General features: G+C 39.0%; 1 protein-coding gene across 1 annotated transcript; it reads right to left on the reverse strand.

The window, feature by feature from the left end:
- Positions 1 to 8,267: 8,267 nt before the first annotated feature.
- hpxa (hemopexin a) lies at positions 8,268 to 12,761 on the reverse strand. The gene is made up of 10 exons (XM_046403919.1): positions 12,604 to 12,761; positions 12,462 to 12,475; positions 12,261 to 12,338; positions 11,899 to 12,053; positions 11,118 to 11,271; positions 10,408 to 10,620; positions 9,962 to 10,057; positions 9,464 to 9,594; positions 9,215 to 9,362; positions 8,268 to 8,763 (listed from the first exon to the last, which is right to left on the reverse strand). Exons 1-10 carry the CDS (start codon positions 12,744 to 12,746, stop codon positions 8,534 to 8,536), a joined length of 1,362 nt encoding a protein of 453 aa, XP_046259875.1. The 5' UTR covers positions 12,747 to 12,761; the 3' UTR covers positions 8,268 to 8,533.
- Positions 12,762 to 19,993: the final 7,232 nt, after the last annotated feature.

Raw genomic sequence — 19,993 nt, forward strand, 5'->3', positions numbered from 1 at the left:
AAACAGTGGTGAGCAGTGCAGAAGTGCTGGAGGATCATATGTGATGTAATGCTGCTTGCATCACACTGTATCTCCCCCAGCTGATGACAGTCAGGCCTGTTTCCCTCTGCCAGCACATCCCAGCTGCTATGAGGCAATGTTGTCTGCCAGGCACAATACGGCATGTCAGCCCTTAACAATGGAGGACTTGTGCTCCCTGGATGGCATCATTGTCACAGCTTCTTTTTTTTTCGGAGGGAGGTTTTTGTGAGTTGTTGTTGTTTTTTGTTATTGTTGTTTTAGCTACTTGTCTCTCTAGGTTAGCCGGTTATTAACCCTTGCATTGTTGGCTGGAGGACAATAGATGCGATGCATGATGATGCGCAGCTCGTATGCAAACTGAATGTGGGTCACGGGAAGAAGACGGGGTACGAGATGGTGTCGTGGGATTGCAGAAAATCTGTTCTTTAGGTTTAGAAGATGCCAAACAAGGTCAATAGTGTCCTCTTGTAGTGGACAGTGGATAGTGAGCTGAAGACTTGAGTTGGACTTACAGTGAGAGCATGAAAGGAGGAAACAGCATAACCATGCTCTCATATATGAAAAGTTACACGTTACCACACTGGAGGTTTAAGTGTCATATCTTTACTTGGTGTGGTATGACCTCTGGCTATTTGTGGTTTATTTTTAATAATTTTACGTAGATATTTCTGTGTGATGTTACTGAGTGACTTAATTTTAAGACAGTGTTCTACATGAGCATTTTAATATTTACCCTTTACTATCGTTAATGAAACCGTGGCCACGCTTGGCACTGTTCCACAAAAAATTCTCATGTAGGCCCCCTTAAAATCAAGAAAATTAGCAGTTGAATCTCGATTTGAACTCTTTTTGTAACTTAATTGAGACCTTTACATGCTTTTAAGTATCATTTCAGTTTATTACAGCCTGAAACATGTGACCAGACAGTAAGACAGGTGTTACCATAGCTGATAGAAATAAGGGTCAAAACTATCGAAATTAGTTTTTGTCATGCCATTTAATTAATGACAAATGAGATTTGAGGGAGGTTTTAATGGGTAACAACAGTTCTTTTGAGTTGTGTTTTAATGTATCAGTGACTGTCGATTTTCTGCATTAGTTTGTTGTATAATTACAGGTGTGTTAATCCTGTGCAGTAAGACTCTAGTAATCCGAGTAACAAGCCTCTCTTCTACATGAACAGGTGCATTCTTAATGACACTGGTGATTGCCTCAGGCCAAAATGTTTGCAGAGTCATTAAACCTCATTAAAATCTGAGAGAAATAGTCCCACAGTGTGGACTAGGTCTAAGGTGCATCCATTCCTCGTTTTGGACTGGTCAAATGTAATTTTTACCTTGTAATTTTGTGTCACTGTAGTCTATAGATATTTTAGGGCTAATTTCAGAAGTAATTAAGAAGCTGAGTAATCCTGGGATTATCCACTGAAAATCTGTATCAAAGAAACCACTGAATGGATGTGTTTCATATTTCTTATTATAAATTCATGTTTTCATTTGAATGAGCACATGTCTTCATTCAATAGTTGGAATAGTTGGAAGATTCTTCACATGCAGAATTTTGGACCTGAACTTAAAACAGGCCTGTGACAAACATGGCTGACTGTTGGTTGGAAACAGGAAACGAACAGCAGTGTCCTGTGTTAAAGCTGCACGTTTTGCTGAGATAACAAACTCTTCCTCTTGAAGGACATTTGTCCAGCACACTATCACAATTCATTCTCTCAGTCTGCAAATAAAAGCAAATGTTTCCCCTGTGATGACCACACACCACATGACCGCATGAGTTGATAAAAAGTCCTCTCAGATCCACTTGAGTATTAGACATGTTGACACGGACCTGAGACCTGCAGCAATACGGTCAACCCAATGCAATTAGACTGAAAGTAATTTGAACCCAGGTGAGACTGGGTCCCAAACCAGTTTTCAGTCATCAGACATCGAGCGAACCTGTGAAGGAGAGCACCTGTCTATTTTTACTCTTTCATGTGTTGTCACAAAGTAACTCCTGCTCTGCCCCTCCCTTCCTTTCTCCTGCTCCCCTGATGTAGAGTTAAAGTCATAATCCCTCCTCCCCTCGCTCACCCTCCATCTCTCCAGGTCCCCTGAGCTTTGCCCGTCCTCATTAGTGGATATTTTTCCCATGTTTGTTAATTGTGTCCTGCTTTTTGCACCACCTGCCCTCCCCCCATCCCACACCCACCCCTCTCTCTTATGCCTCCCCTGCTCATCTGTGCACTCTAACAGCCACTAATTGTCATCATAAGGATGTGTTCGCTGTCACAACTGGAGAACAGACTGCAGACCGACAGTGTGCAGCCTGGCTCCTCTGGCCCCTGGAGGCCTCTGCGCTGGTGTCTTGGGGCCCTGAGGACCTTGGCAGGCAGGAAACCTCCCACTGCAAGTGTAGCTAATGAAGACAGGAGGAGAATTTTACCTGGCAGAGAGAGGGAGAGAGAGAGATAGTGAACTCAGCATAGGCAAAATGGGAACTGACTGTCAATGAGAGGAAGGACAGACAAGTATACTGGCTTCTGAATAAGGGTGACTACGTTTACAACAACACAATACTGCAGCAATAGACAATATTACATAAACAGACCCATTATTGAGGATTTCATCACTTAGATTCTTGCCATGACTTAACAAGAGCTCAATTTGTTTCTGTTACTTTCCTCTGACTGTCATCTTGTCTCTTATACATTCAATCATTCCATCTTAAGAGAACATCAAATCAAAATGTCTTATTTTTGCCTCAGTTTCTTCAGTCCCAGGTTCAGACCTGTATCCAGTTGCATCCATTCCCTTCTTTGCATTCATGCTCCTTCACATTTATTTTCTTTAAATTGGAAACACATTGGTAACACTTGAAGACCACTTTTATGGTGGGTTATCAGAGCATTCATAGTGTATTATGGTGCATTTATAATGCTTTATAACTACATTTGTAAACAAACATAAAGTATTCTAATGCCCTACATCAACAGCCATAAAACATTATGCATGTGACTTATAATCAAGTATGAGGTCAGGTCTAGTACATGATATGTATTGTACTAATGTACTATAATACATTAGAATACTTTTTATTAACATAGCAACTACAGCTGTATGTTTGAAAATGTCTCCATTAAAATTTAAAAGAAAGTTCTGACAGTTTGAGCAAAACCTGCATGTAGACCCTGCAGTATCCCTGCAGTATTTATATTGCAAATATTTCTTTTTTTTTAATAGCTAGAATCCTCCCCACAAATCCCAATGTCAAAGATGAATATAGATGGATGAAAGATGAAAATAAAAACAGCTTTACAAACTAAGGTCAAATAAAAATCAAACTCATCTATCCACACACAAACCTCCTGTTTAACTATGTTGGAAGAGACTTTTTGTTGAACATCCACCCAGGATGTGTCCCAGGGTGTTACACAGATCTGAAGAGATTCTTTAAGTCAGTTACCCGTGTGTTTAGGTCAGTATAGGATTTTTTGTAAACGTAAGACAATGAGTACACTGAAGACTGGTGTTTGTGTGTATGTTTGTGTCTATATACAGACAGGCATGCGCATGTTAGTGCATGTGTGTGTGTGTTTGTGTGCAAGTGGGAATTCATGTTTTGTGGCATGTGTCTCCTCAGCATGGGGCCATGGCGGGCCCCGTGCCGGCCAGCTGGAGGCTCAATCTGTTGAGGGGGTCCACTGCTCAGTGGTGGGAGGTCGACCGGACCCACAACGACGGCCCGACCGTTTGCCCCAGCCTCCCCTCTGACCAGGATGTGCCGCTTGGCAGGCCCAGCCAGGGACTGACAGCTCTGCACAACCCAATCCACCAGACACTGTGGAGGAGGAGGAAGAGCAGGAGGAGGAGGAGAGAGCGAGACAGTTAGGGAGATACAGGAGAGGAGGAGGTGATGTGCAAGGATCTGGAGGTGATATCAACTTGGGAGGGAGTGAGAGAGCATTAACAGCAAGGCAGCAGAAAAAAAAGCAGCAAAGTCCAGGCACACTGCCAACCGCAGAGGCGAATTAAGACATAGAGGAAAGCAGAGAGAAAGAAGCAGAGAAAAGTTTTATGTACAGATGAAGGAGGAAGGAGTGGAACAGAGGAAGGAGAAGAGAACAGGGGAGGGATGCATGTAACAAGAGGCAAAGGAGAGGAGAAGATACTTGGGTGGTAACTTATTTCAAAGGTCTCAGTTTTAGACAGTCTTACTATATAGCTCTATTTCTGCTTGGGGTCCCGTTAAAATCTAAAATTGGCCCTCCTCCTTTGAAGCTGTGACAGATTCTCTTGTGGGAAGGCTTGTGGGATATTGGAGTGTTTCTGTGGGTTTTTTTGCCCATTCATGCAGTGTGGTGTTTGTGAGGTCAGGCACTGTTTTCGGATGAAAAGGCCTGCATGGTCTTGTCGCAGTTCTTTTAGTATTGATCTTTGTTCACAGTCAAAAGTCTGAACAACATGAAAACTCACTTAAATCCTCACCCTTCAGTTTTCAAACAAAACTTCATCACAATCAACATCCAGCTGACCAAATCATTATGTCAGTGCTAGTGCTTCATCAGACAGAATCGACACGGGCTAACGACAGCGAGTGTATGGTTGACACAGCTGCTTATTATGCTGCAATTATAGCTTAAAACACAAGGAGTTTAGAAAGTGTTATTATTGTTGTTGTTGCCGTTGTTGTTGTGACTTGCAGGCTACTCAAAATAGACATGCTCCACTTTGTAACAGCAGGCCAATTCTTGGGAACCATTTTGACAACCATTGTGACAAGCATTGTGACGACACTTTAAAGTGCTGTATAACCTACAAGCAGGAGACATATTTCACCAACAGCACCTTTTAATACAATGTTTTTCATCAACAAGCCTTGTCTTTCTCACATCAAACTACTTGTGCACACAACTTTATCTACATCATAATGTGGAAGCATGTATGTGTGTGTGTATGTGTGTGTGTTTTGGTCTCTTCAGTGTGTCTTTACCACACTGTTTCGCTGCTCTCTCTCTGACAGTTTGATGCAGGGCATCGGGGTTACATCTGAGAGAGTGTTTTTAGCGGTCACCAGTCTGCAGAGGGGACGCTAGCTGGCACCATCTGGTCATGAGATCCAACGTTTATCTGGCACAGTCTTGGCCAGTGTCCATACCTGCTTGTTCTACACACACACACACACACACAGAGTTATTGGGGGTCAAGCTACCCTGAACGACAGGCTGAGAGCAGATGTCCGTCAACCCTCCCAGTCCAGTTAATTAAGCAGCATAACAAACAGCAAGGAGGCAACTCACACACACATACACAAACATGGGCAAACACACACACATACTGTACATGCCCACGGATAGTCCAATGGTGGTTTGTCCTTTTTGGAGAGCAAAAGAGAATGAGCATGGATATCCACCAAGGCAATACAATTCAGTATGTATGTGTTCCTGTGTATGTGTGTGTGTGTGTGTGTGCATGTGCATGTGTGATTTTGCACAATATATTTTGTCACAAAAAGCTAGAATATGTTGTAAAATTATATTATTGTTACAGATACATAGACTGACTGGACAAAGCGCTGCTGTGAATGCTCTGAAGTGATAAGAAAAGCTTTGCCAAAGGTTGCACTTTTGATCATCGCAGGCTTTTAGCCCTTTTTCCACACAGTGGATGAGTGATGAGCCCTAACTGAAGCTATTACCAGCTGGCTTCTAACTCTGGGAGACTGTCTTTGATCAAACATGCTGGTTCAGAAGCCAGTTAACAGAACCAGTTTAAAGTTTCATTTTTAAGTCTGGCCAATTTACATAATCATAAAGTATTGATGGAAACAGGTTCACAAAAGCAAATTATGTGCACAAATTATATGCATTTAAAAGTGTTTGCAAATTGTACACACATTTGCAAGTATTGCAGGGCTCCAGCAAGCTTGTGCGTGGGCCACAAAGATGGTTTCATTTCAGTAAAATTAGCAAGACTAATTTATCTCATATTGTAGGAATGGGCCCTTGATTCACATCTTACTTTGTTTCAGAAACATACATAAAAGATGTGCAACATTTCCATGGAAACAAATAATTCATCAACCCTCCAGTATACTATACACTCTGTTGTTTTTTATTAGGTACATCAAGGTATAACTGATATAGTCCAATACAGCAGTCCTGTAATAAATCGTCCATTCATGAAGATTCCCTCTTCAATTTTTACTGAAACTATCTTACAGAGGTGTTGATTCAATTCAACTGATCATTTTAGAGAATGTCCTTACTAGTGCTGTTAAATTTCACTCTGTTATAAGAGATGTGTTATTTAGCTTCCCTTCACAGGTGTAAATGGGCTTGACAAAATAACAGAAACACCGACTAGGCACCGTATGATTGGATTAGATACGTCACTCCAATGGCAGATTAAAAGATTTTATTTAACATTTAAAAAAAGAAAATACTGGCTTCTGTCTCAAAACATGTTCTTCTCATTAGATACATTACCCAGATATGATCTACTGTAGGTGTGTTGCTGTGCTGGCAGCCTCCGTAGATGATTGTGGCATCATACCAGAGCTGGTGAAGGGCCTCAGTGTTTCTCACTCCTTTGTCATCCCAGTAGGCAGCTGGGTGAAGTGAGGGATTGTGTGATCCAATGAAGCGTGATCTTATCAGAGAGCCCCGGTCATGAAGCTGACATCACCACATTGCCTCAGTTTAGAGCTGCATGATTCACAGCAGTTCACTGAGGACTGGAGGAAGAACCCTGAAATCACTGCAGAGCCTGTGATGTTGACTGAATGATGAAAGTCTTCCCCTGCTGTTTATTAGGCCTGGCTTTGTTGAACAATAATTTCTGTGCAGCAAACAGTACCTAAATCCATCTGATATCAAATCAACAACTTCTATTGATTTCAAATCTGAAAGAGTTGTATGCTGGTTACTTGAGAATTGGATTTGAGTCACATTTATATCACAAAAATGAGTATTTGAGACTTAGACTTGGATTTGATAGCTCTGAGGCTCGACTGCCTTCAAACTTGATTGTCTAAAGACATGTAAGCAAAAACATTAACGCCAGGTTTTTGACATGCAAAAATGCTGGATCAATAGAATATTAAGACTTGCAAAAGCCACATAGCTTGGAAGTTTATAATTAGGCCTGTGCACTTAAAAAAAATTGTGCTTTGAGCACCTCAAATGATGTGCCATCTAGTTCCATTATATCTGAAAGAAGGCACATATCTCTACAGTTGTTACCTCCAAAATCAGCAAATTGAGTTATATAGGTTTGAACAAAAGAGGTTTCTGCCTGCTACAGTGGGTTGGTGGGGTTCCCTGTGGTTAATTCAAATGAAGAGGATGAATGATATCACACCTGCAGTGACTTACCTGTTTGCTTATCTGTGTGTTCTGTGAAACGAGACAGAGGAAAACTGAAGCCAGAAATTTCACTGTTGTGACAGTCAGACTGGTCCCCGTAACTCTCATGCCCCCTACTGGTGAAAAGCAAGACACTGGCATACAAAATTTGGATAGAATGAATAGAGAGAGTGTTGCAATGTCAGTGCACCGGATTAATTTATTTCTTCTCTGTAACTTCTAACTGAACCTACAAGGTCTTTTAGTCAGAGTTCATCAGGTTAGCAGAACAAGAAAAAATAATCTAACGGAGATATTACTGTATTTCTGTATATTACAGCTCAGCACAACTGATAGGGAAACATAATAGCTAATACTGGTTGCATTTTTAACAAAATTTTTAAGATATCATTCTCTATATAATTTTGATCTTATTGTTAATAGTATGCAATAACCATATTTTTGGCCACATGGACACAGCAGAAACAAGTTTGACATGTTTGATATGATTAATTTTTTGTCGAACAGCTGCTTATACACACACACACAGTCTTGTTTCCATCACTTTTGGCTACGTTACATCGACTTCCATTCACTTCCTGAAGGCTTAACCACCATCTAACTATAACAATAAACATCACTTGCCTAATCCTAACCCTTACCTTAACCTAACCCTAACCTCAACCTGACCTTAAGGCAAGTCTTTATCCTAATATTTAATGATTTACTTTGTGGGAACTCGCATTTCATAAGTAAGACGGGTCCCCACAATGGGGCTGTGTAAACAGAATTTTGTCCCCACAGCTACAGGAATATGCTCACACACATACACACACACACATGAAAATGAAACACCTCAAATAATCATTTCAGCATTCCTGCTTGCCAGACAAAATGAACTCTCCACTTATTTGTTGCCTTTCCACTTTATTCACAACAACACTGTAAAACCACTAAGCTTAATCTGAAAAAGTGAGAACCCTTCCAAAAAGAAGTAAAACAGTTAAAAGGTTAAAAGGGAAACAACAATGAAACATTGCATCACTGTCTGTGAGTAAAGCTTAGCAACTTGCTGTTAGGGGCCTAATACATGATGTTGTTGGTGCTGTTGTTGTTTCATGTTTCACCATGTTCTATGTGATGTTCTGCACAATCCAGTCATGTCAAGCAAGCATCTTAGTGATCACAGCCAAACAGGTCGAGGGATACCCTGCGCTGCTCAGGCAGGGACCTTGCAGCAACCATCAGCATGAGGCTCTCAAAGTGGTAGAAGTGGTTTCCTACGACCACCTTCACTCCTTCTGCATCGCACATGGCAGCATCAACCTTCTTGAAGAGGGCAATTGGACGAGCATTGCTTGCAGCACGGGTGCTGGCCTTCAAATCCACATCATAGATGTGATCACCTGGAGAACAGCAGGCACAAAGAGATATGAGTGGGTGCTATCTATTCATCAGGTGTGGCAAAGCTTGAGAAGGGTAAAATATTTCTCCATTTCTCCTTAAGTATTATATTAAGGACTTGCTGGTTTTTGGATTTTTTTGGTCAAAATGGGCGAATTATTGTTGAAAGTGACTTTCTTTTACCTTAAGGTTACATACAGTATACATTGTTTCTACAGCATTTCAAGACCTACATTTCACAGTGAAGCACATTGTAACTACATGATGAAATAAAGTGTTTTAAATGAACAGTAAAGAATAATGATGATCAATAATTCATGCATATTCCTAAATCTATTCATATAATTTCTTGTTTGTGAATGCACAGGCTAATATCTTTAAAATGATCCTGTAGTTTTTTTGTGAATTATTGTCAGCCTTGCCGTTTATTTCAGATGCTGTCTGTGTCTTTACCTTTAATAATGTGAACGATGTGATGATCCTCACAGATGAATGCAGCATCAATATGACCATCGATGCCCAGCTCATCCTTAACAAGCTTGGGGTAGCCGTCCAAGTGAGTGTGGGGCTCACCAACTTTGTAAACAAATAGGTGGTCATCCTGATGGAAAGAAATAATTAATAATGTGCAGTTTGGTCTTGAGGGAAAAGTGATGCGTCAAGGATCAATATGATGTGTATGTGCTTGCCTGTGTAGTTTACCTTAATCATGTACAGGTGATCCTCATAAGAGAAAACAGCATCCACCTCGCTGTGCAGCTCCTTGAAAGCATTCTCGATGGTGTCCGCCTTCAGTGTGTCATTGCCCTCATCTCTACGGATGAAGTGGTGACCTGCAAGACAAGGAAATTGCTTGGAGATGCCACAAACAATAACACACTAAGTTTGGAAAATGAACACAGGCCAGATCATGAACAACTTTTAGTCTCTCTGCTTAGTCAGGTTGGCTTGTAGAAGTTTTCACAATCTGAAACTGATTCTTGCACTATAGACCCAAACATAAGAATATTTGATCTCTATATCTATATCTAACTTGTTTAAGGAGAGTCACGTGGTGAACCTATTGGTTGGCGAGCAACTGCCGTCTGCTGTGACTTCAAAAACTGTGAATTTAAAAACTATTCCAGTATTTAACTCTCTGTCTGATTCCAAGGTGATGGGGAACCATTTCCAAAAAAGTAGTCTAATGTCAAGTCTCACCTCTAAAGGCATACATGTTTCCAACATTGTCAGATGTAATGGCATCCAGATGAACATGGCTGCAGCGCTCTCTCTCCACATGGTCACTCTCTTCGCCTGGACAGCAAACAGGCATAGTGTTTATATAAAATATATTAAGCATAACACATTAATTCTAACACTGTCAAACGAATGAGACTTCCTATGAACACTGACCTTTAAACTACATTTAAAGAAGAACACAAATAAAGTTTGGCTTAATGATAGGTGAATGAGTAAAGGACCACCTTAAACCAAACCAGTTTCCAAAATGTTTATCACCTAGATGGAGGATGGACAGGAACTCATGTTCTCATGAATTAACAGTGATCATCAATATGTCAGTGTCAAACTGATGGCTAAAACAGTACATGCATTCTTTCAATAATGTCTAATTGATGAATCAATGACATTGACTTTTCACTTACTAAACTTGGAGCATCTCATGAAGTAGTCACGTGCCTCTTTGGGGTATCTGCTATGCACATCACCGGTCTTTGGGTCAAATTTGGAGAACATGTGTCCATGGAAGCAGTAATAGTGCTCCATAAAACGGACAGCAGATGTGCAGTTTGGCATGGTCTTGAACTCCTTCTCATCTACAGCCTTGGTTTTGACATTGTAGTGGAAGATCTTGTCTCCTACAGAGAAAAGAGAGATGATGTTAGTGATGTATTCTGAAGTTATTCTCCAGAGTCTTTAAGATACTGAGACCAGTCTCTTCTATTCCAATTCTTCTGGAAGCACTGGGAGGCACCTATTACCCAATTTAATAATGAAGAAGCTTTATGAAGAAACTAATAATAAATGTAAATAATAAATATGGGAAACATTCAGAGAGCAAAAACATCCACAAAGTCGTCTATTTTAAGAAGACCGTGATTGCAGAAATTTGCATCTGGACATGATTAACTTACACAAAGTGATTTTAACAGTGAAGTGCTGCTGTTGATAGTTGAAAATAGCAAAAGTATTTAAAAATGTTTAACCCTGCAATTTTAAGACATGAAAAAACAAGATTATTGCCACATTGCACAACTGTTCAGTTCATTAAAATATCCTGCTGAAAAAAGACACAGACTGGATCAAAAGCTTAGCAAGTGGTTGAATAACTAAGGTTTGAGAGAGGTACACTGACCCTTGAAGAAGATGACAGAGTCTTCATCACACTCTGGCTTGGGGCACTGCACAGCAGCATCCAGGTGGTCAGGGATTCCAGGGAAAACCTCAGAGATGGGCTTGGGGAAGCCATCCTCCAGCTTGTGTTTGTCATAGCTGAACACCTTGTCATCCTGTATCAAAGGATCACCCAAAGCAGTTCCAGATCAAGCAATGGTTAAGTATTGGTGCACCATCAAAATGCAGAAACGTATTAATCGATGGTGACATTGTAGTTTTATGCTCCAGGAAATTTGGGAAAAGGCTGGAAAATCTGGTGCTTGCAGTTGGGTCTTAAATCTCTTTTGAGGACCTGCAGTTCCCTCTTTGTCCTGTAAGAGTTCACACTGTTCACTGTTACTACGACATTGTCTCTGACAAATTGTATTTGTATACTCATATTGTTAAACTGGGTCGTTACACAAAGTGACAGTCCTTTACAAATTGAGTCTTGCATCTGATTATAAAGTACTAGTAAATTTGGTATTCTTGATTTTGAGCTAGACAACTTAGAATTCAGACTGCAAAGTGATTTTATTTACAGTAAAGCGGTAAAGGGGTTTGCTCCGGAACACAAAGCCCTGTTACAACAATGTCTTTCTTTTCCAAAATGACCTAATGCATTTTTCATACAGACCATTACTGCCATCACTAGAATTTGAGCCACTGCAGGTCCTTCTTTAAAGAGTTAACCCTTTTAGGAAGGAATGTTTTTATCTTAAAAATAAGAAAGATCCTGAAATTCCAAGAATGGACAGTACCAAAAACAAGAAAATGTGGTCATGGTGAGTGCTGTTCTCGTCGTGCAAGCGGAAAGCAGCGTCTACATGGCCCAGGTGGTGATGTTCATCCAGCTCAGGGAAGGACTCATTGGACAGCTCTGCCTTGCCATGGAGCCCCTTGAACAGATGGTCACCTGATAGAAAATACAAAACACAACCGTTAGATAGAACAATACTTTCTTGTGAGAGTGAGAGTTGAAACAGAACACTGTCATTTTCCAGAAGTAACACTAAGTGACTTAGGAATTCACAATTACTTGAGGAGTTTTTGAATTTGAGGATATAAGACAAGCAACTTCTTCAATGATGAATCTAAAATTCCTCAATATATAGGCACTTACCCTTGAAAAAGTAAAGGTGTCCCTCTTCGTTCAATACAACAGCATCCATCTCAAGACCTTGACAACGGTCAAGGACAGCTGCAGAATGTCATGGTCATGTGAAATTAAAAAGAAAGTTTTTTTTTAAATAAAGTGTTAACACTGATGTCTCTCTATTGACCAAGATGTCAAAATAAGTATGAATGCTTTTCATCAACTCACTTGCATGATGATCACTGGTTGAAGATAACAGAACAGAAGAAGAAAAATTATTTCAGATCATACTTCATACCGTACTTCATATTTAGGGCTTCATATGCAATTATGGCTGTTGTTCCTACAAGTGAAACACAAGAATACTTACGACTGGACATATGCCAAAGCTAAGGTCAGGCAAAGGATTTGGCTGAGCAACTTCATGGTGAGCAATCCTCTGGTCCAGGAGAGACTGGAGAGGCCGGGAAAGACAGCAGAGCTGGACAAAAAGTACCCTTTCAGCTGCTGCATCAACCGTTTATATTATAGCCCAGTTTACGTGAGCTATGTCATGTTTGGTACCAAAGGAGGAGGAGCTGACAATGTGCAGTTCCTCTGGGCTCATCAAAGACGCCCACACTGTTTGTCGTACCACAGTTCTATACCCCAGAGACCTCTCTACCCTAGTCACTGCTCAGACCACTTACCAGGAAAGTCAGTCAGAGATTCATAGAATTTAGAAAGGCCCTTTTTTACAGTGAAAATCTGATCAATAGATGTATATCTGATGTGCCTTAAATAACACTATGTTCCAACACACGCATACATCATTAATGCAATTTTGCTGAAGATATCAGTAGATGTATATGAAGCTTTGAACGCTTGTCATATTTTGACATTTGATATGGTACCAACACATTATACATTTATAATGAATGCAATGAATGCAAAGGATTATAGTTTTATCATCAAAGGTATCAGCCTACTATGATAAAATATATTCCAGAACATTCCAGAAGTCACCCACAGCTATCGGATCTGCACTCCACACATGGTCCAAGTCTGAGAGGTAAGTAACATAGTGCCCCCACAAGAATAAATAAAAACTGCTGACCACTGCACTTCACAGTCCTGGAAAAGCAGTGTTGCGTAACATTTGTTGTATAATGTTTGAACACTAACAGATCATTGGGTTTCCCTCATTGTATGTAAAATTTACCAGTTAAATTAAGATGATGTACATGCTAACTTGTATTTGCTATATACTATTTTACATAGGGTACTTCTTAAACTATGAAATATAATCAAAAGGCCTCTAACGGACGTTTTTGTTAATGTTTGTTGTTTGTTTCATCTTTTTATCATTCATTAAATTTTTTTTTCTATTTTAACATTATTCAGAGGAAACCATTCAAAAACTGATTAATTAGTCAATTTTAAATTTTGTGGTGCATTAATGCCATTGCAACTTTCACAATATTTATTTGAACTGATGTTGCTAAATCAGTTTCTGTCCATACTGACATAACAACTGCTGTCGATATAGGAAGTATTAGGTAGTATAACAGCAGTAAACATGGGCAAGTACCTACATGCCTCAATGCAGAACTGACAGTAAAATTAGCTATAATGTGCTATAATGTGGATTGTAAAGCACATCTCTGTCCCACATTCTTAATTTTCTTCTTCTCTGTTTCTATTGGACAGTCTTTTTTCATGTTGGGATGCTATCCAAGAGGCTACATATCTGTATGCGTGTTCATATGTGAAATAAAGTAAACTGATTTCTTGTAACAGGATTTTATGCAAGGTATAAAAGCAGAGGGGCCGCCCCTTACGTAGACCATTAATTCCTGATAATGGACACCTTGAAGGGCATTTTCCTGCTTATGCCATGTCACTTGTCAAAGAAAAAAAAATATGCCCATTAATTTATATTTCCATGCATTTTGCAATCAAAAGTTTTTCACTAATGACTAATACCTGGAACTGCCATTCCCATCGTATAAGGTTTTTATGCAGTGGAAAGTTGATTACTCCACTAATAAATAGGATAAAATGTAGACAACAAAGTTTACAACTTGGCAATGAGAGATATATCCAGTCTAGTCTGCTCTGGCTCAGCTGTGAACCAGAAAGCTAACATTATGCAAGCAGAATTTAAAATCAATAACGTTGGGTATGATTGACAAACAGTAATTATAATTTGAGAGTATGTTTAACAACAAGATAATGTAGACACCCATCCATGTCCCCAATCAATTCCTAGAGTTTCATAAACAAAAAATAGTCCATGTGTAGACTGCAGCCTGAAGTATTGAATTGAACAGCGAATAGGATGTGAGATGATATCTTTTGTGATGTAAGTTCAGAGAGACAGTGTGTTGTGTTGTGTTGTGTTGTGTTGTGTTGTGTTGTGTTGTGTTGTGTTGTGTGTCACAGTCGCCATCTTGTGGTGAGGATGAGGCACTGAAGATCTACACTCAGCATTGATATTCAGATTTCTTCATTTATTTGTAATGTTGATGACTCTGCAGCCAGTGTATTCATTTAGAACAGTGAACAGAGAGTTTGAAACTACTTAGACGGTGAGCGTTATCAGGATTGGCACCCTGCATTCAATTAGTACTGAATATTCACCCTGACCAGGGTACAATAAAAAGCATATAGTAGAGTACCCTCCCAGAAGATGTACTGTTTTTACTAGGTGATTACCAGTAGCTACAAGAAGTCAAGCTGGGAGAAACAGAACAACACAAAAACAGTGTAGCCACAGTTGAGCTATGATAGCACTGAACTCATGAGTAACGTGGGGCCGGGACCTTGACTATCAACTCTGTCACGTTGTGCACATACTAGATATCAAAGGTTTCAAAGTGATTTTTCATTAAATAGCAACAGTCTTGCTTTTTTTTTTTTTTTTTTTCGTTAATATTTGACAAATCACCTTAGGAAACATGTGGACCCTTAATCTGTTTAGGACTGTTATAAGTTTTCCTATTTCTCTGGGAATTTATTTATTTATAGTCATTCACTTGATTTGTGGAAATATTAAGTGAGTTAATTAAAATGCAGTGAAGGCAATCCTCTTGCAGCAAGAAACACAGGGACACCGAGTTTGGATGAAAAGGATTATGTTTCTGACTGTTTTTGAAAAATCAGGACAAAGTCACGGCACATTTCACACCAACAATGCTCTGATAGATCGGGTTGCTGTTTCCAAACAAGCAGACAGAGCACAACAGATGATGGAAATGTGAAGTCAGGTTGTAAAGAACTAGATTTATTGTTTAACACCACAACAGAATCACATTTATTTTCCCTGTGCAGAAAGGCTGAAGAATATAAAACACTCAAAGAAAAATGCAAAAACCTAGCCTTACGAAAATGAATACTGTGCCCTTCAAAATGTTGTGGTGAAGAGACAAATGGGCCTGAAGGCAAAGCTCTGTCCTCCCACCCTCACCTGTGTGTGAGACGTGCTCAGGTATGCAACTTCACCAGCCCACTCAGTAAACTGCCTCAAAACCCTTCCTACTCTGCTTGTGCATCTGGATTTTTGCCATGATGCCTGCCACTAGCAGACTAACCATGATAATCTGCCATTACCAAACAGCCCAGTGACGGAGTCACCTGCTCAGGCCATTCAGAGGACAGGGTGCTGGCCTACTCACTTTTAGCCACATTTCATGGATGAGATTCTCCATTCAAGGGTGAATTGAAGTAAACAAACCCATATGAAAATCGGATGAACTTCACTATAAAAACTGTTGAACTAAAACTGTGTTGAGACAATCTATTGTAGTACATGTTTCTCACCACTAGAGACCAACCAAGCAAAGTACATTACACTGTAAAACATTTGAGGCTGGTTTAAATCAAAAATGTATGTATTCTGCCAAAGGAAAAAAAAAATCTGAAAATGAGTAAAGTCAACTAAGCTGAAAACATTAGTTCAAAGTTACTAACTGCATCATCACACATTGCGGTGAGGTTTGTTTTCAAAAAATAAAGAAATTCCTGTAAAAAATGTAGGATTTTTAGTTAATTTTTTAAAATCGTTGTACATTTAATAAAATAATTGTCTGAATAAAATAAATCTAGGCACAGATTTAAATTACACTTGAAATCTATGGAAGATTGTTGTGAACAGAAGAGAAAATCAATCTGTGCAAAGAACTTCAGGGGACAGATTTCTTTGTGGGCGAGCACAGACAGCATCCTGAGTACAATCCGATATTTTACCCCATAGGACAACAGTGAGTAAGCACCCACAAACTCAGGATTTTAAATTTAAACCTTGTTCACTGTTAAAAAAAAATGTTTCGTCATTAATGAAATATATAAAACAGAGCAGTTTGTCCTGTCAGTACATCGGGAATGTGAAGTTGTCTTCAGAAATGGGTAGCCAGACAGGCTAGTGAATCATTTCAATGAAGACTCATTCTTTTCTACTTTTTTTTTCATCTAATTTTTTTCTACTTTTTTTTCATATAATAATAATTTCATATACAACACGTTTTGACAGAAATGCCATAAATCTCTGTGAATCTTACCTGGACATTGTGTTTATGCTCTTTGTTGTAGTGTGTGATCATTTTCTTACCCTACTCACCCTCACCCACACTTATGTTGTTTGTTTGTATGTTCTTTCTGTTGTTCTGTTCTTTTTTCATCAGTTTTGTCAAGGTTTTTTGTAGCTACATCACAGCTTGCAGTTTAATTGCACTTTTCAAAGCAGTGGTCAGGAAAGAAAAAAGTGATAAACAAAACCTAGAATAATAAAATTTGAAAATCACAAAAAGCATTGACCTAATTTGAAAATAATGCATTCTTAAAATGATCATAGCCATATTCAGTGAATCACCGTGTTGATCAGTGCAGTTATCTGGCGCATTTGTTATATTTCTGTTTGTGTACACTCTGAACTTGGTTGAGCCTGGATTATTGGACTTCACTGATGTTGACATTCATGAACAAATAAAAGACATGAGTAACAAGGGTTCTCTTTATCTGTGTGTGCAACACAAACAGGCCCACGCCCCCACAAGTTCATGTTTATGTTCAAGAGGTGCCCATTTCGATCTAGCTGATTAGATTTGAATGATTCTGAACAAAGCATGGATGCTTTATAGACAGAAATTTCAGTTTTATTTTGTTCAAGACTCATTACAGTTTCAATCCTTCCCTCCTCTCCTTTTGTGTAGTGGTTCAGTTGGCTTTTATAACAGAATTACTCTGCAATTTGGACCAAAAAAAGACATTTCAAACTCAGGAGACCATACTTGTTATATAATGTCATATGATACAAGTACTTCTACAACAGCAAATATGACAGCAGCAATCAAGCAGAGAACAGGCAGCTCAAAGAGTGAGTCATGCTAATAACAGGTAAAAAACAGAGTTTGAGCACATGTATGGCATCTCGAAGGTCCATTAAAAGTCTGGAAAGAGAGCAAGTGAATGCAAGCAGTCTGGTGACAGTATGTTCATCCGCTCTCCTCACCATCTGGACTGACAGAGAACTGGATTATGCCCAAATGCTGCTCTGACTTTTTGTGCAAAGTTCAGATTTTGTTAGTTCTTGACTCAGTTATGAAAGAAACCACAAACAGTGACTCAAGTGGATTGTTTGCGTCAGAGGACTAAATCCCCTCCTCAGAGACTGACATTTTTTTTTATTTGTTTTTGCTAGTTTGTTTTAAGGATGATAAAAAATAATTTCAACAACAAAAAGGCCTGCCTGCCGAATTTAACCCAGAGTCTTTTTTTCAGTGGTTAACGCTGTCGGCTCACAGAAAGAAGGTTCTAGCTTTCTGTGTGGAGTTTGAACCGTCTGCTCATGTCTGTTTGGGTTTTCTCTGTGTCCTCCAGCTTCCTCCCACAGTCCAAAGACAGACAGGTTAGATTAACCGGTGTCTCTAAATTGTCCGTAGATATAAATGTGGGGGTGGATGGTTGTTTGTCAAAATTTCTGTCCAGGATACAGGCCTCTCACCCAGAGTCAGCTGGGACTGACTCCAGCGGTGATGGATGATAGATGGATGTTAAGTTTGAAGTGTGCTGTGGGAATAATTATACAGATTGTCAGTTATTTATTTTCATTTTTTATTTTAACCATCATTAAATGATATGTTAGAAACCTTAACCTTGTAGCAGCTCTTACAATCATCACTCATTTTACTTTTCAGGAAAGATAATCTTATTGTTTGTGAGGAAGAAAAAACAACTAAAAATAAATGTAAAAAGGCAAGTTTCAATGGATTACTGTTTGTCAAGCAGGCCCAGTGTACCTGCATAGTTACAGTGAGCATGCCGTCTTGGATGAGGTTACAATCAGGTGGAGTCGAGGGTAAATGCACCTCTCAAAGGTTGACACAGCATTTGTGCAGATATTCTGGGCTGCTCATGCTGGCTTTACAGGGCTATAGAAATTCAGTGAAATTTTCTCGTCCTGTAAATACTGCTACAAGATGAGAAAGTGCCCTGCATGCTGTGTGCAGAGCTGTACAACTGAGAACACTGAGAACAACCTGGATTTATATTCTGTCGTGGGATTATTTTGTCGAGTCATTCCAATTTTTTTGATTTATCATATTCAAATTGTGTACTTCATGTTAGCAAAGTAAAAGCAAATAGTGTGTAATTAGTGAGTATATATGTGAGCTATCTGTAACCATGTAACAATCATTCTGAACTTTGCTTGAATGTTGTTGTTTATGACATCTTTAAAATCTCTAAAATGCATATTCTGTGAGATATAGAAACATAATAAAATTGTAATGGTGATTTGTCAGCAAAATAGTTTTGACAGAAGTCTGTCATTACAACAGATATCCAGTAGATGTCTCCCTTGTAAATATATATAAGAGGTGATTGACCACATAAGAGAGGTATCATAGATAGAAAAAAGTATTTTCAAAATGTCGTGTTTATTTACATTTTCCCGCAGCAGTTCTGAAGTGAATCTGCAGCTTGGAGGCAGTTAGAGAATGGAAAACAAGCTACTGTTACCATTTTTGGCTGGATGTACCCTGGTGTCCGTTTCTCTTTACTTTGCACAGAGATGAGCTGTTTTAACCTCTCATCATTTAAATTACATTTTAGTGACAAAGCCTGTAGTTTGATATATCAAAATCATTATATTAAAGAAGACATTTGTGGTATTTCTTAGTCTATAAGAGTATGTTAGAATGTGGAGAATTGGCAAATGGGGTGAAAAGGTCACTTCTCATTTCCGTGTGAGCTCAGCTGTGATCCTGGGACAGTCTGTGGCTCCTCCAGCTTAAAGCAGAGCTCATGTGGTTTGAATGAAACACATCATGTCTCCATGTCAGCTGTGAAATCTGTTGCAATTGTTGGAAGATTACTTAAAAACTCAAGGCATCTAACTGGGAAAATTCAGAAAAATAACTCACACATTCCCAAGATGAAACTTTTCTGAAAAACACGTGAATCACAAAGTGAGACACATTTTTTAAAATGTGAATATGAGGCTCATTCAGACATTGACTTCAGTTTTGTGACTCAAATATAATGACTGCTTTAGAATTCTCAAAAAATAAATAAACAATAGCGTAAATGACAATTTGAAAGACTAGAATTTTTGACTTTCTAAGTAAAATTTATAAGAATAAGTCAATATTATGTCTTGCAATCTCATACTTATGTTATATTTGTCTTATGAGATAAAATTAATTTTCTAGGTTAAACAATTCCAGAACATGACATAAAAATACAAATTATGAGATAGGCCTGCGTAGTCGTAATGACACCAA

The sequence above is a fragment of the Scatophagus argus genome, chromosome 11 (genome assembly GCF_020382885.2).
Source record: "Scatophagus argus isolate fScaArg1 chromosome 11, fScaArg1.pri, whole genome shotgun sequence".
Classification (NCBI taxonomy): domain Eukaryota; kingdom Metazoa; phylum Chordata; class Actinopteri; family Scatophagidae; genus Scatophagus; species Scatophagus argus.

Excerpts from the sequence above, each read along its gene's own strand:
- hpxa (XM_046403919.1), bottom strand. The coding sequence starts at position 12,746 with ATGCAGCAGCTGAAAGGGTACTTTTTGTCCAGCTCTGCTGTCTTTCCC. Across the intron at positions 10,621-11,117 it reads CTCTGTCATCTTCTTCAAGG|GAGACAAGATCTTCCACTAC; the intron begins GTCAGTGTACCT and ends TTTTCTCTGTAG. Across the intron at positions 8,764-9,214 it reads CATCGTTCACATTATTAAAG|GTGATCACATCTATGATGTG; the intron begins GTAAAGACACAG and ends GCTGTTCTCCAG.